Source organism: Emydura macquarii, unplaced genomic scaffold, assembly GCF_026122565.2.
Source record: "Emydura macquarii macquarii isolate MOO-44397 ecotype Brisbane River unplaced genomic scaffold, CSIRO-AGI_Emac_v2 contig_374, whole genome shotgun sequence".
In the NCBI taxonomy this organism is placed as follows: domain Eukaryota; kingdom Metazoa; phylum Chordata; order Testudines; family Chelidae; genus Emydura; species Emydura macquarii.
This window is the reverse complement of record NW_027130511.1, coordinates 8651417-8676223: the sequence shown is the minus strand read 5'-3', so window position 1 is coordinate 8676223 and position 24807 is coordinate 8651417. Positions and strand designations below refer to the sequence as shown.

Genomic DNA, 24807 nt, shown 5'->3' with positions numbered 1-24807 from the left:
TCTTTGCTCAATATACTATCAATACAGATTTTTTTGCTCTTTGACAGGGAGGGTACTCCTGGTTCATAGAGTGCCCCCACACACTTTTGGGAACAATATAAATATTAAGTTAATATAGCAATAAAAGACTGGTAGACTCCCTTTAATCTAGACTAGAAGGCAAGAAGTCACCAACTAAACAAGCATTAAAGTAGTAACATAATTGTGTGGAATATGAAATTAGAATGACATGCATGCATTTACTCAAACTAAATAGAGGAAAATTCAATAAGTTTCATGTTTGTCTGAATCTGAACATGAGACATATACATGAATTACAGAGATTGTTACTGTTATGTGTTGATTGCAGCATCAGCCATAGAAGGTTTTATGTAGGACAGTGGCATTTAAAACCAATTTTTGGTAAAACTATTACCTCAAGGAGTCCTACAGCTATAGAAAGAGCAACTCCAGAGGAACGCAAAGGTCTTTTCCCTTGTGGAACAGGCCAAGGATCCCGCTGTAATTCACCCAAAAGATCAGTAAGATTCATGTCAATTTTCTGCACTGGCTGTAGGAATCTAGAAACAGATAAATGGCATTATGTTAGCTTTAAGATTATTTTTAGCTATATGACCTTTTAAAAAATAATCAGGATTAGTAATTCCCTGGCAACGTGTTGGATTGCAACACCAAAGATCCAAATCTGGTTCAGAGCATGGTCTCTTGCTCAACAGGCTGGCAAGATCTGGAAGCACTACATACATGGCATGCTCTGTTTGAGGAGAGAAGAAGCTCCAGATGGAGCACTGTAGCAATGCAACCTGTTGACCTAGAAACAATGCTAGTGTCCAGAAGGAACTATATGCAGACAAAAGCTCATCAGGTCATTATGGGAATTCAAGAGAGAGACCAAAGGGAAAAGGATAATCTTGGAGGGAAGGCCAAATGAAAATGTCAAAGAGTAAAATTTTCAGAAAATCGTCTTGGAACCTAAATCCAAATGGACTATTTAGCAAATAGCCTTTTTTGCCTATCATCAAATCTGAGAGAATGAAAGATCAAACTATGTATGGATAAATACTTCTATCGATATATTTTAAAATGTTGGATATATACATATACAGAGGAAGATAGAAACAACACTTCTATATATTCTAAAATGTGTTGGGGCACAGTAAATTTGTTAAAATGCATCTTTGGAAGAAGTCATGATAAACCTGTCAAAAGCAATGGGAATAGCAGAAATGCCACAAATACTGATGTTTATAAGCAAACTACCCTTGCAGACAGGGATCTTTTAGTAAAATCTTTTTGAAGGATGAATCAACTGCATTCTTGGATGTGGAATCACTTCTCCTTTTACCCTAATTCTCCTATACCATCTTTACAGCCTAATATCCCATCTACACTACAAATATTACCATGTTAGATGTTCTAATTATATTTATCCCTTGAAATGGTTAAAGCTATTAGACTATTAAAGGCCCCCTTACAATGACCAGGACTGTAGCATAATTCTTAAAGTATGATAAGATGTGGAGTCTGTTACTGGGACAGACTTTACCCATTCTTTTCTAATGGGAAATTCATCAGTGTCACAACTCTTCTAGCCTCTGCTTCCAAAGCTACATTCACATTCTCTAAGGACAGCCAAGCTAAGATTCTACTCCCCAGAAACCTTCTCAGATGGTCCGTAAACCTCAAAAGCCATTTGCATTAATAAAAGTTGGATAATACACAGCGCTCAACCTACTTGAGCAACCAAGTGTGTGATCCTCTAGTTGTATCAATCACACAAGAAAAAATCATGAGGTAAAGTTTTCTGGTTAAGCAATTTAGCAAAGAGATGTTTGTTTGTTTTTTTAAATAATACCTGTTAGAAGGTGGTGGCTGCTGTACCTGAGGACCCCGGCCTACTTGTGAAACAGATACCTTAGTAAGCCCCAACATTTCCTGTTTAAAAAAAAGTATATATATAATTTGATTACAGATTATCTTGAAATTCAACAATATGATCATTTTCAGGGTTTGAGGGTTTTTTTTAACTGTTTTTTGCCTATTACCTGAAGTTGTTTTGCAGACAGGTCCTTTGTGCCTCTGAAGACATAGCTTTTTGAAATTCCTTCACAACCAAGCTCATGGACCTGCACCATTCTCCCAAATGTAATCAGACCTACCAAAGCAGTTGGTGGTAAGAGACTTAATGACATTTGCATGGATTCCTTCAGGGCTTGCAAATCTTCATCTTCCATGCATGTGTCCACAACGTAAAGAAATATCAAAGGCATCTGAGGACCACGCTTTAAGAAATAATAATTACTGAGTGAAAAAGCACATCATACAGTATATACCATTCAGAAAATAATTAAATTGCAAAAACAAACTTTGTTCAAATTATATTAATTTTAGTAAATATAGAATTTGCACACCAGTGCTCTATCTAATTTGGCAACCCACCCCAGTCAATGACCAGTACCTAATGCTGCACAGGAGAGTGAGCTCCCTGTCATAATTAACTCTATCCAAAGTGCAATGCTATATATAGAAGAAAAAATTCCTTCCAGGCCTCGCCAGATGATTTTGAATCATGAGATAATTCTATTAACCTTAGAAGATAAAAACCAAAGTATTACTCAAAATGATGTTAGTGGTCATTAAATTACCCAAATTTATAAAAAAAATCCAGACACGGTATTAGAGCTGCTGATCCTCTGTGACATTGCATTCCATAGTTTGACTCTATAAATCAGCTTTTCCCTTCACCTTTAATTTCAGCAAGCGTTCCCTTTTATCTGGTATTACAGAACAAGCCAAAAGGAGGAGCTGACAAGTTTCAATTTTAACCTTTCTTAATTTGAATGCCTCACTGAAGTCCGCTTTTATTCCATCCTTTTCCAAGCTAATTAATTTTATTTTTTGCAGTGTCTTGTTATATGGATTTTTTCCTCTACTAATCCTTACTAAGCCACTCCCATGCCTTACCATGATAAAATGTAGATAAATTATTAAATAAGAAAATCCAAATTATATTAACTGATCAGCCATAAAAACAGTCATCTGCAAACTTCATCAGTTCACTATTCAACTTCTCCTTGAAATGAATTGGTTCCAATATCAACCCATGATTATTCAGATATAAACTTAACTTCAAAGACCAACCATTCACTAAAACTTGATCTAAATTATGTTGGCAAGCAGCAATAAAATGGTGTCTCCAAAACAAGCACAAGTGAACTGAACTCTTCATGAAGAAACATATCCCAACAGAAGCCTAAAACTTTAGAAAGCATAGAACTTGCCTCTTTTGTACTGCCCTTAATAATCATATAATGTTCCTATAATTTTATTATAGTCACAATAATGAAAAATAGTACTCTCCATTTAAAATGGATGACATTGGTTGATTGTCTACAATTGAAAGCACATAAAGATTATTCACTGCAGTTTAACCATGGCTAAATCAAACTAAAAGTAAAATGAAGCAAAATTCTACTTCATTTGAGATTAAATTAAATCTAATTTAATGTCAAAGATTTTATTTGATGGTTTTTACCTGTACTACATATTCAATACTAGAAAACTGAGGTAAAAGTTCTGCAGGCTGGTTCATCTCTGATATACCGGCATAAGTAGGAGGAAACTGCAAAAGCAAAAACAAAACAAAAAAGCATATTAAGTACACAGTTCAAAATAGAATGTTACAGAAAAACATTAAAAAATAAACAACATCTGCATGTATTATTTTCTTCTGAACATCTTTCTTCAGGTATTATCACTACTGTGAAAAGCTCTCTTGATTCTGGTATCCCAGAATAGGCACATGTTTAGCGTCCTGTTGGAAATTCCAATTCACAAGTAAAATTTTAGAAATGATGCATTTCATTTTCCTCCTATAAAAGAAGGTAATTCTATATTCTGAATATTTCATTTTCTTACCTGGTTTCTTTGATAACAAAAATTGCAAGCCCAGAGTTTTGCTCGATAATCCACTTGACTATAAAAATAAAATCAGAAAAGTTAATGTATTATGAATCTTTGTTTTACTTTACCAAAGGCTTTGACACTGAATACATATGTTGAATGTACAGCATGGATTCATCCTTCATTGTCAAAGATGCGTGCCCGTCAAACAAGAAACCCCCCTCACAATGCACCTTCTCCTAAATGATTCTGCTGTAAATTCACAATAAAGAATGTACAACTTTGTAATTATTTCAGTAGTAGCAGACTGATGTAATTAACACAGTATCATGGCTATTAAAGAGAAAGGATGGTCTTATGGTTAAGGCATTGAACTGGAATGCAGCAGTCCAGGTTCAGTCCCAGCTCTATCACAGACTTCCTGTGTGATTTTAGGCAAGTCACTTTATGTCTCTCTGTCTCAGTTCTCGACCTGTAAAATGGAGAAAGTAAAACTTCCTTTCTCTTACCCTCCATCTATCTTGTCTAATTAGATGCAATCTCTTGGGTTCAGAAACTGTCTCTTACTATATGCATGTACAGAGCCTAGCACAATGGGCCTGTTGATGTTACTGTAACACAAATAATAATAATAATAGCTTCACTGCCAGTCCAGACAAAAGGAGAAGGCAACGTGATAAGAGGAAAACTCCTATTCAAACAAATTCCTTCAGCAATAACAAGTAGAGAGGGAAATTACTGCCTTAATAAGATGTTTTTGTATAAATGTTCTTGTTTTCCACGTATGGACAAGAGCAAAAGTCCCTAATTGAATGTAAACCAAGTACCTATAATTTCTTAAGTCTTCCTAAATCAAAATACATACGCGCATTTCAAATTGCACAAACACTGCTATTTGTAGTAATGTAAACCATGTTAAACTGTGCAAATGCCAATTCTGTAAACCACACCCCAAGCCATCTGATCTTCAGAGGTATTATTTTCCCAGCCTTCTTTCTGCAAAGTCGATATTATTGCAACAGTTTCCACTTAGACATGAAAAAATAAAATAATTAACTGGATTCAAACACAAATTTCTTTAATAGAGGGACAGGCCCTAAGACAGCTATGTCATATATTAATTCAATACATCCAATATCCAAAAATTTTAGATACAACTGATTCTTTTAGATCAATTTTAGATACAATATGTGATTCTTTTTTAGCATAGCACCTTTCATCTGAAAATATAAAAGCACTTTACAAAGGTCAATAATTATTACCCTGTAACAATAATAAAAAAAAGTCAATGGAACTTGTGCTCCCAAGTCACCTACGTGCTTTTGAAAATCCCACCTACAGTCTCTAGAAAAATAAGTAGAATGTGTTTCCTGGTATTTTTTTAACCTTATTCTTGTCTTCTGACAGCAGCAGTAAAAAGGCAAAACAGTTACTGAATGATGACCACTAAAGTCTTTGGATCAGATCCTCAACTGCTATATATAGGGATAGCTCTACTGAAGTTAATGAAACTGTGCCAATTCATACATTTTAACAGCAGAAGGGACAAGCAAATCATTTCATCTGACTTCCTGTGTAAAACAGGCCAGAGAACGTTATCACATTATCCCTGTATTATGTCCAATAATTTATATTTGATTACACATCTTCCAGAAAAGTATCCAGTCTTTATTTGAAGACATTAATAGATGGAGAATTCATACTAGCTGAGGATCTGACACATCATTTACAAATTATGTTAACCATACTTTTAATTTTACATGTAAAAGTTTTTGAGTGAAATGTAATGCTTCTGATAAAGATAAGCTTACACTAGGCCTGACTTCAGCTATAAGCAAGTACTGTGCCAGCTTCAAAACATAACACTGAGACCTCTATCCTGACATACCACTTTACGGCTATTTAAGTCCACCCTTTGTCTCCCAAGCTGGGGCTGCTGAATCATATAAAATTGAGCCAACTGATTTTGTGATATGCGCAAACATCTATTACAGTAAAGATTATCTGGCAATAATGAATTTATTTTACAAAGAACATAAGTCACATAGGATCCAACTATACAAAAATGAAAAATTGTTACACTAACTCACCTCTTCATATTTATTTTCTGGAGACAGAATACTAGATAGGGTTTTAAGTTTATGTGACCTGCAGTTGCAGAAAACTTCTTATAACCTGATTCCAACTAATGTTAACAGAAATCAATTTAATGAACTGGATAATTTTTATGAATGTCAAAACAACTATGAGCAAGATCCTGAAATCCTTAGTGGTTGCAGGTTTGGGCCCTATATTTGTGCCTAGACTATGAGAAATGTTATAAACAACTTAATTTATGCACAAGATGCAGTATTTTCACACTATTATGAAGGAAAATTTTAATATAATATTTAAGTATTTTATACATATTTAAGTATTATCTAAATTATTATTATTATTACCATAAGGGATTCAGAACTGCACGACAGGTAGTCCTACTGCACAGAACTGGTTCATACTGAATGGGAGGCAAATCAGGACGCTCTTTTAGTGGTGTAAAGAGAGAAGCCACTGGGACTACCATTCTTGTGGCTTCAAGACGACTTGAAGGCCACACATTCCAGCTGAATCTAACTCCGTCTCGGTCTTCATTCTGCTGGATGAATTCCAGGAAGGTTGTCATTGTTAACCTCTTTTCTTATTTCTGAAATAAAAAGATATAAATTAACTGGATATATGGGAATTAAATATTAAAAGAAAATCACAATTGGGAACAAAAGCTTTAATTACAACCAATATTTACTAGTTAAAAAGAAGAAAAAATGGCACATACTGAAATGTTATACATTCAGTTAAAAAGGAACTTTCAGAAATTCCCTAAAACTTCTATAATTCCAAATACTTTGTACAGAATTCCAAGAGGAAATAGAAAGAAAATTAAACTCTTGGGATGCAGCAACATCATGAAAAGTGCCAAACATCTGCAAAGTTAAAATAAATGTACAGCACTGCCATCTTGAGAACTCGCCTTGGTTTAAAGAACATAAATGCAATCCAGCATTGTTACAACTAAAGCAAAGATTCAGGAAGGGAAAGTAGGAGGCAGGACACTGTAAGGTAAGTATTTTAAACGTATTTTAAAAGATACGAGGTTTGTTTACAAAAAAAATGTCATCTCTGTTAGACTGTTCTAGGCCTCTCCAATAATGGCACTTCCTGGGATTTAATTATTCACTCCACTTCTATTGCAATGATTTCATCGGTCACTTTCCGTTAACTAATTCAACAGAAAATTTTAAACAATTTTCTGTTTTGATACAAATGTATATAGGAATGTGCTAAGAGCACAAACAATATTTAGAGACATAACACCAACTTTATTTAAAAAAAAAAAAAAGCACACTACAGGGCCCATCCACAAATATAAATGTGTGATAATACAATGTTCTGCCACGACTAAGGAAGTGCATGTTCTGGTACAATAAGGTTCTATAAGGTGCATATAGTACCATCCTATACTTAAGGCTGCCCAAAACTTACCATTACCAGATCTGGTTTTGGGTTGCTTATAACTTTGCCAACCTTAAATTCAGCCCAAACAGTTTCTCCTGGCAGGTGTCTGCTTCAGGTTGAATTTTTTTAAGTTTCAGCTAAAATGGTTTAGTTGTTTCAGAAAGCAAGGTTAGGAGAAAACATGTTATTTTACTCATGTTAAAATATTCTTACAACTGTTTCATTCTGCAGAAACTCTGGTGCCTCCAAGCTTAGCAGCAAGAACTTGAAATTTGGCAGGAGATGGTCACCCTAGTAACAGGGATGTGTCATTTGCTGTTCCTGTGAATGTGTGTCCAAATTTGGCCGTTATGAGCCTCCATAAAATCTCAATTCACATAGGCTCAGTAAAGAATTGTTAGAGTACAGCAACTAAATTCTCTGAGCGCTCTTCTGCACTGAGTCTGCTCCATCCCCGTAAAGTGCCTACATATCAACCCAGCTGCTGACTTTCCTCGCAATTGCTACTGCTGGGCGCCACTGTGGCACCACACACCAGAACCGAGAGCAAGGACACTCCCTTCTGTATTCTTAATGCTCCTCCTGCTTGTCCCCAGGCAATGAGAAGGATACAACCTGATTTTAATGTAAAAGGGTAAGGAATTGGGGCAGAGGGAGAAGATGCATGAAGGGTTTGGGAGGACAGGAAAAGGAACTCAGGGAAAAGAGAGATAGAAGCAGGAGGAGGGAAGATGGGCAGTAGCTATAAAGTGGATGAGAGCAGAAGAAGGAACAGGGAACCATGGGCAGAAGCTAGGGGTGGAGGATAGACAGGTCAGGAGATGGAGGAGTAGGAGGACAGGCACAGTGAGGAACAGAGCAGAAGTTAAGCAGTGGGGATGGGATGGCAGAGGTTCAGGGACAGCAGCAGGGGAGGGGCCAGGGAACAGTAGAGAGGACACAGGCAAAAGGTCAGTAACCACTAGATCACATTTCCTATAGCAGTTAAAATGCCAGTGAACCAGTTGATGCTAGCATTGCCACCAATAGCAGTGAAGCTTCACAGTGTTAGACTCAACTGCAGAAGAATTCTCTCAAATTCTCAGTGAAGACAGGCCTAATGCAGTTACAGAATTCAATATACGCAAAAAGAAAAAACAAAAACTCCAGGATCAATCCATGTGGATTCAATTGCAGGTCTGGAGCCACAGTGTAGATGAGTGCATAGTTTCATATATTTGCTTAGCAACTTGAGTGATGAGTAAAATGCTTACTTTCTAGGTTATAAAAACACTATGGGGCAAATTCATCCCCATGAGCACACCTGCACTGGAAGGAGGATTTGCCTTTGTGGAGGGCAGGCAATGGTACGCAGAAGGGGCAGGGTTCTGGAAGAGGAGGGAAGCTTTAAAATATGGTTCATTCAAATCATCTAAGCAGAGATTGCCTGGGAAGATACTATAAAAATTCAATTCAGCAAGATGCTTATGTATATCTGCAACTTTAAACACACAAGTAGTCCCATAGAGATTTCAGTGGGACTACCCACATGATTAAAGATACACATGTACTTAGGTACCTTGCTGAACTGGGGCTTAAATCAGCACATTTCATGGCTACGCTGGCTCCATACCTGCACTTGTGTGGGTGCTGGAGAGCAGTGCACAACACTGAACATGACTCCTGGCAAACTTCCCATTGCCAGGGACCTGGCTCTCATTTGAAAAAGTAAAACTTTTCTAAATATGACACATACCTATAGTTTACAGTGTTGATGTACCATCTCAGACTATACCTAAAGGGACAATGTTAAGTTTTTTAGTTTTAAAACATCAGTTTGAATCATAATCTAATGGTGAAAATTACCCAGAAGGTTAATGTGGTATCTAGTTTTTTGTTTCATTTTAAAGTGCTGTTATTCCATCATTGGAAAACTTAATAAACAATTGCCAGTGAAAATAGACAATTTGAAAATCTCTCACAGTAACCATTCCCAAAACTGAATGCACACATCACAATAAAATGGAGATAGTCTATTTGTCAATGTCTATAGGCTAGATCCTTCCCTTAAAATCTTCCACAGTTGCTACCCCAGCACTGCTCTAGTTCAATGGTCAGAGCACTAGTACAGACTAGTGTTTTAACAACCATGTCATGTAATCCTACTATCAGCAGGTCTAGCGAATATGGTAATTAAAATGAGTTGTCAGGGAGTTGTCGGGAATTCTGTCCACACTAGCACTCTCTTCATTGTTACTACTAGCGGAGGTACATCAGCAATAGTCAGGGTGGGAAAATTTAAGAAGAATAGTCTAATGTAGAAAAGGACATTAGGTAGAGAGGAAAAGTGCACAGAAATAAGGGAGGGAACCACACAAAAACTAGTATGTATGTGGTTAGGGTGGGTTGGGGGAAAGAAAAGGAGAAAAATAAATCAGTTAATGATTAGGAGATAGCTGGTACCTAAAAGGAACTATGAAATAAAAGTATTCTCCCCTAATATTTTAGGATCCATTACTGTAATGTTGGGAGGGAGGTGGTTTGGGTGAGAGTAAGAGAATGTTACCCCAAAGAAAAATAAATTAATAGGCAATGTGGGTGAAGAAACAAAGATATTTGGCATAATCATGGATTCAAATTTGAAGGGAACAGGTTTTTTTGTTTACTGAACAGAGATAGGATATGGCAAGTCATTAAGAGAGGAGCATTATTTCAGACACTATAGCTGAAGTTGTTAAACAAAAAAAGGGGGTAAACAGTAAGGTGGCAAAGTTTACAGATGAAACAAAATTATTCAAGATAAGTAAGTCCAAAGCAGACTGCGAAGAGTTACAAAGGGATCTCAGAAAACTGGGAGACAACAACAAAATGGCAGATGGAAATAAATGTTGATAAATGCAAATGAATGCACAATGGAAAACAATCCCAACTATACATGTAAAGTGATGGGGTCTAAATTAGCTGTTACCACTCACAAAAGAGATTTTGGAGTCATCGTGGATAGTTCTATGAGAACATCAATTTGTGTAGCAGCAGTCAAAAAAGCTAACGTTAGGACCATTAGGAAAGAGATCCATAATAAGACAGTAAATATCATATGCCTCTATATAAATCCATGGTACGCCCACACCTATTAGAGTGTGCGCAGTTCTGGTTGTCCCATCATATTAGAATTGGAAAAGGTAAAGAAACAGGCAACAAAAATAATTAGGGATATGGAATAGTTTCCATATGAGGAGAGATTAAAAAGACTGGGACCATTCACCTTGAAAAAGATGACTGAGGGGGAATATGACAGGTCTCTAAAATCATGAATGGTGAGGAAAAAAGTGAATAGGGAAGTGTTATTTACCCCTCACATAACATAAGAACCACCTGATGAACTTATTAGGCAACCAATTCAAAAACGAAAGGAAGTCCTTCTTCACACAACACAGTCAACCTGTGGCACTCGTCCGAGGATGCCATGAAAGCCAAAACTATAACAAGGGTTCAAAAAAGAATTAGATAAATTCATCGAGGACAAGTTCATCAGTGGATATTAGCCAAGATGATCAGGGACACAATCCCATGCTCTGGATGTCTCTAAGCCTCTGACTGCCAGATGCTGAGACTCGATGGCAGAGGATGGATCACTCAATAATCGCCTTGTTCTGTTCATTCCCTCTGAAACATCTGGCATTGGCCACTATCAGAAGGCAGGACACTAGACTAGATGGACCACTGGTCTGACCCAGTATGGCCATTCTTATGTAAAAATAGCCCATCAACTCCACCTCTACTCAAGACATAAGTAAAAATCTGAAATTAAGACAAAGTATTTCAAAGCTAACTCCTTTTTTCCCCGTACAGTATCTTTTAAAGTCTTCTTTACACTTCATTTCTCCCCAGCTACCTTTGAAATAGCTCTATGTAGTCTTATTTTTATCCCCTTATTACTTGGTTACATGTTCTACAGAGGGCAAGGTACACAAATGCTGTATAGTAACCCATAAAAATGAAGAGCATGAATGCATACAAAGCTCCTTAGTGTGCAACATATTAAATGCAGTTATATTTCTAAAACAGCATATGCTTCTTGTTTAGATTTAGGAAACATGTTCATGCTAAATGTTCCCCCCTTTCTTTCCATCCTTTCCAAGACCTGCCTTGGTTTATGTACCACAGTTTATATTACCAAAATAGGATATAACTTGTTAGGCCAGAGGTTTCTAAACCTTTTGTAGAAGCTCATTAATTTATTTTAAAATAAAACCCATTAAACTAAGGCAGAACACCTGAACGCCGCCAATACTCTGGAGATAAACATCTGGTTTTTGTAAGGGTCCCAGTGGGGCAGCAGTCATATTTCAATACCATAAAAACAATATAAAGTAGTACATACTCATTTTAAAATAAAATTAATCTAATGAACTTGAAACTGTAGCAATCACGTTTTAATCAGCCTACTAGATCATTATTAACTTTATTTCTGATTTGGTTATTTTCTTTCTAACTTTTACACCAAAAGAAAAATAAATCAGACACAAATTTGTTCCGATTCCAAGATGTTTAAATTAGTGGAAACAGATGGCACAGATCAGAATTGACCGTAAGTTGTCAAAATGACAGAATTTAACCAGAGAGTAATAAATGGTCAGCAGCAGCTTCATTAATTCCCCTCTTTTTAGTCACTTACTTCTTGAACAGGGAAGTACTCCAGACCTGCTTCCCAAGCCCCCTCCATTAAGGACTGATTTTAAGAGCAGAATAAGTTATAGCCCATCTAAGGAGGGGAAAACTTTTGCTGCATATGGGCTTGCCTACACAGTTTTTGTACTGCTATGACTGTATCAGTTTAGGAATTGATATAGCCCCTCCAATCCCCTAGTGTGGACACCGTAATACCAGTAAAAGGTGCTTTTATATCTGATTTCTGAAAAGTTACAGATATAGCTATACCAATATAAGCACCTTTATACTAGTTAGTATAATCACATCTATATTAGGGGCTTATACCACTTTAACTATTCTTTGCTGTGTTAGTAAGACAGCTTTCCCCCTCCTCAACATAACTGAGCATCTCCTCTTATACTCCTCGTCCACATCATGCAGAGCAGGAAGGGGTATAATCTAAAAGCAAACCCAGCAAACTGGATGATTGCTGTTCTTGAATGGCCAGTATCCCAAATTCCAGCCTTACAACCACAGGAGGGGGCTCTGACACTGCTGAGTCCCCAAAACCTCAGGCACTTGGAGGCAGGCCATTAAATGGGCTCTCTGCAGGCATAACCCAGCCCACAGGCCTGGGGGTGATGAGCTTTAACACCCTACACCTCTCAAACCTCAGGCACTAGGGGTGGCTTCCCACACTCCCCCCTCAAATCTGCTAACACATTAGGGGGAGAGAGCTCCCCTGCACCACTCCTCCCAACCCAGAGACAACTGCACCCCCCCCACACACACACTCTCCAACCCCCAGACAACGGGGCTGCGGGCTCCCTGCACACACACACACACACACACACATTCCTCAACCCACAGACAAGTGGAGTGGAGGAGCCGCTCCCTTCACCCACCCACAGCCAGCTGGGGGGAGGGTCTCCCTGTACCACACACACCCAGACCCCGCTGGGAACCGGGGGGGAAGGGAGCAGGCCTTCACCCACACCTACGCCGCTGGTACCGGGGGTCTCCCTGCAGACACCCCCCATCCACAGGCAGCTGGGGAGGGCTCCCTGCAATGCACACAGCCCCACCAGGCCAGGAGCGCTGGGGGATTCTAGCGCCCTCCCCCCAAGCCGCGCGCCCCCTTGCTACCCAGCCCCAACCCCGCTCACCTGTCGGTGTCCCAGCCCCAGCCGCCTGACTGACTCACTCACTCTCTGAACCCAGCCCCCTCGCGCTGCCGTGCCGACGCGACAACAACATGGCTGATGGTGGGAGAGTCCGTGCCACGTCAAGGGGCAGAGAGTGCGGCGCGGCCGGGGGCCGGGGCTGAGCCCTCAGCGCCGTCGGGACTCACTTTCCGCGGGGAGGAGGGGGAGCAGGCCGGGGAGGCACCCCTTCCCATGGCTCCCCCTGCCGATCCGCCCCCGCACTGCAGCAGGCCGAGCGTCTCCGCGGCAGCTGGGGCAGAATTGACTCCCCGTGTGCGAGTGGGTCTGGCTGGACCTCAGGGGAGCCCCGAGGCAGCCAGCGAACCACACCGCTGGTGCTGCCAAGCCCAGGGCTTCTGACATCCTTCTGCTACCTGGTTCTGCCACAAGTGGGCATGGGGGACTCCCTGCACCCAGCCCCTGATCCCCGACACCTGGGCATAAGGGACTCCCTGCACCCACACCCCTGACGCACTGACAATGGCATGGGGGACTCCCAGTACCCACCCCTCTGACCCACCCACAACTGAGCATAGGGAACACTCCCCCTGCATCCACAACCCACCACAACTGGACATGGGGGACTCCCTGCAGCACACCTCAACCCACAGACAGCTGTGATCAGGGGACTCCCTGCCATCATTATGCTACACACAAAGGTTCTGATGTGGCACTGCCATTGATTTAAATGAGCTTTGGATCAGGCCCTAAATGAGTCACAAATCCTTTGAATTCCTGTGTGACTCACTATGCAATGTCAATTCTGTCTATGGAAGGCCCAAATGTGTTGTCATTTGCATTAGTGTAAATTTGGGTTTGGGTTTACTGCAGATTTACACTGGTAATTGCAAATAGAATTTGGTCAGAAATTAAGCACAGATTCTCAGGACCCATGTCCCATTTAGTATATATTGCTGACTCATTCAGGCCCTAGTCCACAAAGACACATTAGCACCGGCCTAACTGAGCATGTGAGTAGTCTCACATGCCAAATATATGTTTAAGTGCTTTGCTGATTCAGGGCCTCGCTGCACAATGCATGAGGAACAGGTCCTATAAGAAAACAAATATATATTTAAGAAATTAAATCTCTTAGCTATGTTGAATACACTATTAACATTAGAAGTTTATTTGTTTGTTTGTTTTTCAGGGAGGAGAAATCAATTGATGGCTGGAATCTACCTTTCGCAGACTTTTATAACTTGTAATGTGTGGAAGCTCTTCATAATTAGTCATTTCTAATTATTTTTCTTTCTTTCTTGTTTGTATATGTGGGGGGGGGGGGGGGGTGTCTTATCGTTTTAGAACTTCCAATTACTTCCAAGTCTTTGTGTATAATGTTGGTATCACTCTCAAAATACAGTAGTTGAAAATTATATTTCGATTAACAGCCACCAGAGGGAGCTTTTACCTGTCTTTATTTTTTCAATTTAGTTAACTATGATGTTCTATTGTAATATTTCCACTACAGATTTAATTATATTTCTATGATTAGATGATATTGTGAAACCATTAGGTTATCATTTATTTATTTTTATATACATGTACACATGTATTTGTATACACTTTTGTTCTCCTCTTTGTTTTTTCTACTCTATTGTCCATTTCAGGTAAACTCTCTGTACAGAGAAGACAGCTAGAACAACATTCCCAGGTTCCTCCAATGCACTTTGCATACTTTTAGGATTTGTATTTAATAGGTATTTTGGGTGCTTTTTATTTTGGAAGGTGGTATGAATGTTTTCTCAAAATTGCTTTTTGTCACTGATTTCAAAATTACTCTATGATTTGTTTAGGATGCGTATCTTTTTATGTTGAAACAATATTCCTTTTGTTATATCTAAAAATATAATAAATTATATAAAGAAAAAATACAGAGTTTCCCCATTTAGATCAATAACTAGTCCCTGTTCCAAATATCAGTGCTTAGTTCCCACCAATATTCAGTATGCTTTATCTCTTCCAGGCACAATTATTTTTGCTTTTTAGAACTTGTCGAAATAGATTTAAGACATAATTTTTATTTTAAGTTGGTAAGGCTGTGTTGTTTTAGTTTTCATAACTAAACTTTGCATAAGCTCGTATGTGCTACTTTTCAATAGTTTTTTTTTTTATTTCATAAATCTGTCACCTCTCAGTTATGAGAGAAACAGGGTGGATGAGATAATATCTTTTATTGGACCAACTTCTATTGGTGGAAGAGACAAGCAAACACTTCAAACCTCTCAGGTATTTCAGAGTAAAGATACCAGATAGCTTGTATATATATAATAATGAAACTTTTATATTATGTATTTGTTAATTTTACCCTATGAATTATTATAGTTTAATTGAAACATGCAATGTTTAACCATTTAAAATATTTATATATAGTAATGGAATTGTATGTTAATATCATATATAATAATTAAATGGTAGAGGTGATATCAGAAGTGACCACCCAAGTACAAAAGGAGTACCATTTATATTCAAGGAGATACTTAATAGAACAGGTTATTTTTACACTTTTCATTTCTTCATATGACTTGTCCCTGATTATGTTGTCAGATGCATTAAGTTAAATGCAAATTTTCCAAAATATTTTAGCAAGAACAGAGAAAAACAATGGCATTTAGCTCTCATTGTATCAGAGTGTTTGTTTAAGTTACAAGCTAGTCTATCAGTTTTTGTTTTTTTCCAAAACAAAATTCTTACGGTAATTCAGTTTGCAAAGCAATGTTACCACGTCAAAATGATTTTAACCGACAACTGTGTGAAAGAAGGTTGAAATGTCCTGGACAAAACAATAACTGTAGTCTTTTCTAAGGAATCTTATTGATTGTGGGGAGCAAAACACTATCATCTTTCTTGCACTTTTTCTCACAGAATCTGAAAATGCATGTCACATGATAATGACCACCTAGTATCAGTGAATCAATGATCAGTGCCTATAACATCATTACATCTGTTATTTGTACTTCAGCTGTGTTTGTGGTGAAATTCTATACAACTATTATCTTCACTACTATTCACCAGTCATCTTATGGTCTGAATGACAGGGCTGGTTTCATGACTTAAGGGACTTGCAGACAAAAACAGGGCCTTTGCTGCCTGAATGGAGAGATTCTGTGTTCCCCTACACACGTTCTAATCTCCCTGTCATTTGGGAGGAATACTGAGCTGTGAGTTGAGGGTATGCAGGCTCCCCATCCTGCAAAAAAAGGGTTGTGCCCCAAATAGTTGCTTGGCAGGTGCTGTTAAAGCAGATGAAAAACGCACTCAGTATTATGGTTTCTGAGAATACTCAGATATTATGGTGATTGCCCAAAGAAAGGGTGTATAGAAAAGAGATGAGGTCCAAGGACAGAGCCCTGGAGTCCCTTGTAGACAGCAGGAGAGAGGAGGACTTGACAAAAGAGTCATTAAAAATGGTCAGAGAGGAAGAAGGAAAATCAGGAGGATACAATATAGTGAAAGCCCAGTGAGGGTAAGAGCTATAAAATATTTTTGTTACCCATCATTGTAAAAAAGTAATATTTAATTTTATAAGGGCCCAGTCCTACATTTTTTGCACCCCAAACAGTCCTTCAGGAAAGTGCACAGATTTTGTGGTGGTGGGGACCTCATAGAGAGGCAAAAGTACCTGGATAGATACATAGATGGAATGGAGAACTGGGTCCAAAAATAGCAAGCGCCCATAATTAGAAAGTCTCTTTTCTGTTATGCCCTGGTATTACAAGATACAATAATTCTACTTTTATTTTACTTCCCTTATTGCAATATGTTACAGATTCATGTGTTAGATTTTGAATCATCCGTTCACATCCACAGGTAGCAACTCACCTCTTCTTCAGGAAATTACTCCTTTGTAACTCCTAAGCAGTTGATAAGGAGAAATAATTTTCCACTCTGACTGTTTTCTTTTTTTCATCCACTGAATCATATTTAGCTCTGCCAGATACTGCATGAACTCCATTGTTAAATCTTGTTACTTGATATTCTTGATAGTCCTCGGAAAATCACTAGTGTTTTCTTGTAACAGTCAGTTTAAAAGTAAGTAATTAGTTCCAAGTATGTTATTCAGCTTCAAAAAGCAACATTAGAAATGTTCAGGGGAAAAAAATCATCTAGATCACTAAAAAGTCTTGTACAGTTACACTTGCTATATCAAAATCACTTATTCTCTTTCTTTTTATAATTCTTGTATTCACACCAAATAAAGTCATAGATCCTAAAATCTGAGTGTTTTCAAGAAATCCATTTACATATGGACAAAGTTAAAGTTTTATCTTTACCACTGTGTCAAGCTCTCCTGAAATGCCAGTGTCATTTTGGTTAAGCAGATCTTATTTCAAGTGATGTTCACATGTGTAACACGCACTAGTAGGAAGTTACATCCTGGTTTCAGAGTAAAACTCCCTGTTACACGTAAATGGTTATGAGAAACACCTTAAAAGCAAATAAAAGTGGAGGAGAAAGTTGAATGTCATTGTGTATTTAGAACTGCTCAAATATAGAAGAAACAACCAAAAGTGTCTTTCAAACAGGGTTGTTGTTTTTTTAAATATACAATAACTGCAGTATGTGCAGTAAAATTGTAAAATCTTTGCCTTGACCCTTCAGGAATAAGTATATAAGCTATTTGTGCCATTGCCTAAATCAGGCACTATATTTAATAATAATTATTAATTAATATCTAGTTCTTTTAGCGCTTTCTATCCATAGATCTCAAGGAGCTTTACAGAGGAGGCAAGTATAATTATTCTAATTTGACGTGGAGGATAGAGAGAGTTTTATGTTCTCTATAACATACATTGTTGTTTATTTTTTAAATACCCCTTTGCCTTTATTTAAGATGGCTTGTATATGTCATCTTTTGGCTGAAATATGCACTCACTTGATGGAGGTGGCAGCCTGAAATAAAACAGCTGGTTTTAAGATTTACTAAAGTAGGTTCGTTTATTCTCTGAGACATGGCCCAAAAGACTAACAATGGATCCCTGTATACAAGAGTCCAGTTTCTGACAATTTCCTAATTACATTTATCTTTCCTTCTTCTTTTACAGTAGTCAAGGGGAGCTGCCAGATGAGGAAAATTTTGAAATCAAGAAATAATTAACTAATGGCAAAACTTCCATTGACTTAAATGGAGAAAGATTGAATCTTAAGCACTGGAGCTGAAAGAAACTGTTTTGTATTCAGAGAGAATTCAGCATGGAACACAGAGAGATGCAAACGCATTAAAAGTCTTTATTGAACTAACACTAAAACCACCCAGGACTGGCTGAGCTATCCCCTAATAGTCTAAATCTATTGCTATGGCAACAAGCTAAGCTCTGTTGCTATGACAACCTAGGCAATAAGGCAAGACACAAAATACACAACATGTTCCTCCCTCCTTAATGAAAACGCCCAATTAACAGAACAATCACTAAACTAGGGAATGAGGGTAGACTGCCTCATTTCTGGGCTAAACCCCAGGGATTATTCTGCCCCGTAACATGGCTTTGCTGTAGCTAAAGATCCAGCTGTTGAGGAGGCCTTCTTTCCCTAGGTGGATTATGGTGGACTTCTGGTGTTCTTGCACCAGAAGGTGTTATTGTTGTGCATCTAAAAATAGGCTCAAGACTCGTAGCTCAAACACATGAGCATCTTGTATCTGCTCGAACAGGGGAGGGGGCTGTATCTGCTACAGAGGTGGATGGAGAAAGGGAGTCAGGAATGGGTGACTCTTGTCTCGATGATTATGGTAATGATGATGATAATGATAATGGAACCTATAATGGAAAGATCAGGCAGTTCAACTGGAGATGTGTCCTTGGGATTTGTATGACCTGGCAACAACTGATCTACATTCCACTGCCAGGTAAGATCATCTGCAGTCTGGACAGTGTAGGAAACAGGTCCTGTTTGTGTGATGACTCTAGCAGGGACCCATTTAGCTCCAGAAGCATAGTTCCAAGTTAGGACAGGCTGTCCAGGACTAAAAATATCGGTCTTTTGCTCTGTGTGCACGTCTGATTACTTGGTTTTGCTGTTGACGTTGCACAACTTGTCGTGCTTTGGCGGGTTTCAGCAGATCAAAGAAGTGCACAGCTGTCGTTCCACCATTAGAAAGGCCGGGGACGCTTTGGTCGTAGCATGAGGTGTGTTTCTGTAGAATAGGAAGGTGTCCAGATGCTTCTGAATGGACAAATGTCCCCTTGGAGATCTTAAAGCTTGTTTCATGGTCTGCACAAATCTTTCAGCTAAACCATTGGTGGATGGATGATATGGTGCTGAAGTGATGTGATGTATCTCATTTGCTTTCATAAAATGTTCAAACTCCTGAGAGACAAACTACAGTCTGTTGTCACTCACAAGTTGTTCTGGCAGACCGAAACAACAAAAGATTTCATGCAGTTTCTGGATAGTTCTTTCAGCAGTAGTGGACAGCATTACAGAAACTTCTGGCCATTTAGAATGGGCGTCTACAAGAACCAGGAACATGCTTCCTTCAAATGGGTCAGCAAAATCAACGTGAGTACACTGCCATGGGTTTTCAGGCCAGTCCCATGGGTGTAGGGGCGCCAACTAAGATGTGTTCCTCACACTCTGACATGAAGTACAAGCTCTTGCTTTCTCTTCAATGGCACTGTCCAGGCCAGACTATCAAAAGTAGCTTTGTGCAATTTCCTTTATGTGCACTATTACCTCAGTGACTTGAATGTAGCTGTTCTAACATCTGCAGTCTCAGTAATGGTGGAATAATGATGCGCATCCCCCACAACAAGCAACCAGAATGGATTGATAACTCCATCCTCCTGGACATGTAGGGAAGAAAGTTGGGTGAGACCTGAGAATCCTGTAGAGATGTTCTATGCATCACTAGGTCCATAACTTGGGACAGTACTGGGTCAACACAAGTTGCCTTCTTTACTTGAGTAGCAGTGATGGGTGTGTTCTCTACCTTTTCAAATTAGAAGATTTCTTTCTGGCCAATATCTTGATGTTTAACTGGTAAAGGCAGCCTTGAGAGACCATCTGCATTGCAGTGCAGAATGGATTTCTGATGTTTGATCTCATATGTGTGTGCAGAAAGCAAGAATGCCCATCACTGCATACGACTAGCAGCCAATGGTGGAATGCCTGTGCGTGGTCCAAAAATTGATGTTAGAGGTTGATGGTCGGTGAGAAGTGTGAACTTCCATCCAAATAGGTACAGGTGAAATTTCCAAATTCCAAAAACGATTCCCAGTGCATCACATGCAATTTGGGCATAGTTTCTGCCTTGCTTAAGGTGTATGAGGCAAAAGCAATGGGTCTCTCCTCTCCCGAAGTCATGATGTGTGACACAACTGCTCCCACTCCATAAGGGGAGACATTGCAGGCCAACTATAGAGGTAAGGATGGATCAAAATGCATCAGAACCTCTGAATTTAGCAATGTGCATTTAGCTTTGTTAAATGCAACATCACAGGCTTCAGTCCACTTCCAGACCTTGTTATGGCCAAGGAGTTCATGTAATGGTTTTAGTAGTGTTGCTAACCGTGGAATTAACTTTCCTTAATAGTTCAATAGGCTTAAAAAAGAGTGAAGTTGACTTACATTTTGAGGAGGTGGAGCTTCCACAATAGCCTTGACTTTTGAAGGAGCCTTACAAAGGTCAGTAGCATCTATGATATGTCCCAAATATTCAACAGAGGGCTGTAAGAATTCTCATTTGTCTGTACACACTCATAGGCCGTACTCTTCCATTCTTTGTAGGACAGCCTCCAAGTTCTTAAGGTGATCCTCCTCATTCTTGACAGTGATCAGGATGTCATCCAGATAGCACTGGGCTCCTGGCAAGCCACTAAAGATCTGGTCCATAGCCCTCTGGAACAAAGCAGGAGCAGACGTTATTCCAAAGGGCAAGCGACAGTATCTGTATAGCCCTTTATGTGTCATGATAGTCAACAACTCTTGGGACTTCTCATCAACGTGCATCTGTAAATACTCCTGACTCAGATCAATCTTGCTGAACTTTTGGCCTCCAGCCAAGCCGGCGAAGAGGTCATTGATGCAGGGAAGAGGGTATTGCTCTGCACAGAACACCGGGTTAACAGTGACCTTAAAATCCCCACAAATCCAAATGGAGTCATCTTTCTTCAGTACTGGAATGATTGGGGTTGCCCATTGGCTGTGGGTAACTGGTAGAATCATAGAGTTGGAAGGGACCTCAGGAGGTCATCTAGTCCAACCCCCTGCTCAAAGCAGAACTAACATCAGCTAAATAATCCTAGCGAGGGTTTTGTCAAGCCGCAGCTTAAAAACCTCTATAGATGGAGATTCCACCACCTCTCTAGGTAACCCATTCCAGTCCTTCACCACCCTCCTAGTGAAAAACATTTTCCTAATGTCCAACCTAGATCTCCCCCACTGCAATTTGAGACCGTTGCTCCTTGTTCTGTCATCTGCCACCACTGAGAACAGCCTAGCTTCATCCTCCCTGGAACCCCCTTTCAGGTAGTTAAGGTACTAGGACTCCATTTTTAACCAGGCACTCCAGGTCCTCTTCAACTTTTGGCCTGATGGCATATGGCACAGTTCTGACTTTCAGACATTTTGGTTGGCTATCAGGCTTAATGTTCAATTTCACAGTGATTCCCTTCATACTTCCCAAGTCCTCTCCAAAAACAGTAGCATGTTTCTTTAATACAGCTGTCGGATCTGTTTCTTCTTTAGCCATCTTGTGCACTTCTGCCCAGTTCAACTGGATCTTCCTAAGCCATGACCTTCCCATTAAGGCTGGGTAATTGCCTTCCACCACAAACAGTGGCAATTTAGCAGTCTGTCCACTGAGCTCCACCTTAACATCAGTAATGCCCAACATGAGTACAGCTTCTCCAGTGTACGTCTTCAGAACAGTTTTTGTCAGCTTAAGCGGAAGATGCTTTAGCTTCTCCTTATACACAGTGTCTGAGACCAGCGAAACTGCTGCGCCTGTGTCCAGTTCCATGCGTACAGGTTTACCTTCCAACAGTGGGGTTACCCAGTATTCATGTGAGCCAACTGCCATGGACAAGACATGGAGTGGCACTTCTTCTGACTGGGTGTCACTTTGATCATCCTGAGTCTGCCCTACCGCATGCAGATTTTCCTTTTTGGTCTGCCTGACAGCCGGCTTCTTTTTCTCCGGTTTGCCTGTTCTGTTTGACTCTTCTTTCTTTTGTTTTCAGGTACGTTCAATGTGTCTCTTTTTGCCACATGGTCGACACACTAGGTCTTTACACCAGCATTCCAATGCATGGTGACCTGGCTTTTCACAGCAGTAACATTCCCGGCTCCCCACTGTCTTGTGGGTAGGTTTTTGTGATACCTTATGCACTCTGGTCGATGCACTGAGCTGTTGGGCCTCCTTTGCAACCATCTCCATAGAGATTGCAATTTCAATGACCTTCTGCCAGGTGAGCTGGGCCTCTGTCAATAGGCGCTTCTGTATTGCTTCATTGTGCAGAGCACCCACTAACCTATCACATAGGGTGTCATTTAACACATCATTAAATTCACAGTGCTCAGCAATCTTCTTCAGAGCTACTACAAATTGCACAATTGTTTCACCTTTTTCTTGATTCGTTTTGTGCAACCTAAATCTCTCTGCAGTTACCAGCGGTTTTGGAGAAAAATGTGCCTCCAGGATTTTCACAATGTCACTGTAAGATTTTGTCTCTGGCTTATCAGGCTGCACTAAGCTGCGCAAGAAAGTATAGGTTTTAGCTCCTACAACACTTAAGAAAGTGGGCACCTTCTTTGCATCTGTAATTTCATTTGCAATAACAAAAAGCTGAAAACGCTCAGTGTTGAGTTCTATTCCTCTAGAGTCTCATCAAAAGGTCCCAGGGCCCTCCCCCACCCCCCGTAAGTGTAGCTATTGCTACCCCTCTTCTTTTTTTTCTTCTTCTTTCTCTTGTCTTTTAGGGTCTTTTATTCATGTGTGTTGGGGTCATTCACACACAATTGCTGGTGATTTCCATTCACTAGCACTGCTTTTGTTTCTTCCCCTTTCCCAGTCTGTCTGCTTCACTTCCGTCAGAACAAAGCAGAGCCTGTTTTAGTTTCAGTTTGAACCGCCAGTGTAAACAGCCCAGCCCCCAAAACAACAAAAAGGTTTTTTTCTTACATTGACTTTTACTTTTTTGCCAGTGCAGCACAGGTCAAGCCCATCCTCCGTCACCACTTTTGGTATATTAAATCCTCGAAAAGTACTTGTATTCAGAGAGAATTCAGCACAGAACACAGAGAGATGCAAACCCATTACAAGTCTTAATTGAACTACACTACAACCAGCCAGGACTGGCTGAGCTATCCCTTAATAGTATAACTCTATTGCTATGGCAACAAGCTAAGCTCTGTTGCTACAGCAACCTAGGAAATAAGGCAAGACACAAAATACACAACAGAAACACTTTCTAATGCTGAGATTTAACTTAGAATACTGTCTTGGGTTCTTTAAAATGGTTATTAAAGAGCTAAATAGATTCAATGGTATTTTGGAGATTTAATTGTTTTGTAATTTGTGGATTAACATCACAGAACTATTTGGGCACAAATGTCCTTGGTATATACAGTATATATTTATACAGTACATATATGCTTGGTATTTCTGTGTGTTAAGCCAAAGGTTGCCCTTTAAGAAGTTTTCTCCTAGGGACCATGATGGTCTAGAAACTTCCTCCTCTCTATCTTCAATCACAATCCATCATTCCATTGTGAGAGCATCAGCCCCCAAAAGGCAATGATGAGACACAAATCTCTTGGACAACTGTTACATTTCATTCTGCCATTCATTAGTGTCTATAGTGACAACACATCCTTTCTGTAGATCTATACACCGTCTGTACTAAAGTGTGAGAAAGTGCCTGATTCAGGACTGTTAAAATGAAGGGAAAGCTGTGGCACACATAACTCTGGGTTGAAGTGCAGTGGCAAAGTTGACCTAGTGTGTTTCTAGGTGCAGAAATTATTTGAAGAGATGACCTGTGGTCAGTAAAAAAAGAGGGCAAGTGTGCCCATGAATTATAAACTCAGTACATAGCTGTTCCCTGTAGACCTGTCTGGCTGTGCACACTTTTACTCCCTTTGTCGCTTCCTATCTGAGAGTTACATACCAGGCTTGTGTTTAGGATTCAGCATTTCTGAGTTTGTGCATAGCACATTGCAATATGGTGGTAGTTTGTTGAGCACCTATTGCATCACCATGCCCTTCTTTTGTCACAAGAGTACGGAACTGTGTGGAAAATAAGGCATAGTGTTACCTGTAATGTTGTGTTATGGTACTTAATTATGTACTATATGCCAACAGATGGTCCTGGGCATAATTATTGTTACAATAGGGGACAAAAAAAATGAGAGTCCTGTAGCACTTTAAAAACTAACAAATTTCTGCAGGCATAAGCTTTCGTGGGCTGCAACCCACTTCGTCAGATGGGGACAGTGTGTCTTATACTGCCTGGGGCAAGGACCACATCCTGAAATGGGATGGGGTTTGCATGCGCCAAAAGGACTGGGTCCAGATAGGCTTCAGTACAGGCTCCTGAGGTGCAATTTCCCAGGGCGGTGGTCCCAGAAACAGATG

At 39.5% G+C, this 24807-nt stretch overlaps 1 protein-coding gene across 1 annotated transcript in view; it reads right to left on the bottom strand.

Annotated features, from left to right (window-relative positions):
• SEC23A (SEC23 homolog A, COPII coat complex component) overlaps positions 1 to 13603 on the bottom strand; it is a 38446-nt gene extending 24843 nt beyond the window's left edge. The window contains exons 1-7 of the mRNA XM_067533817.1: positions 13194 to 13603; positions 6345 to 6586; positions 3919 to 3976; positions 3536 to 3622; positions 2046 to 2282; positions 1856 to 1935; positions 416 to 560 (exon numbers count right to left, since the gene is read on the bottom strand). Coding sequence (XP_067389918.1) covers positions 416 to 560; positions 1856 to 1935; positions 2046 to 2282; positions 3536 to 3622; positions 3919 to 3976; positions 6345 to 6565 — 828 coding nt within the window. The 5' untranslated portion in view covers positions 6566 to 6586; positions 13194 to 13603. The remainder of the gene's footprint in view (positions 1 to 415; positions 561 to 1855; positions 1936 to 2045; positions 2283 to 3535; positions 3623 to 3918; positions 3977 to 6344; positions 6587 to 13193) is intronic.
• Positions 13604 to 24807: the final 11204 nt, after the last annotated feature.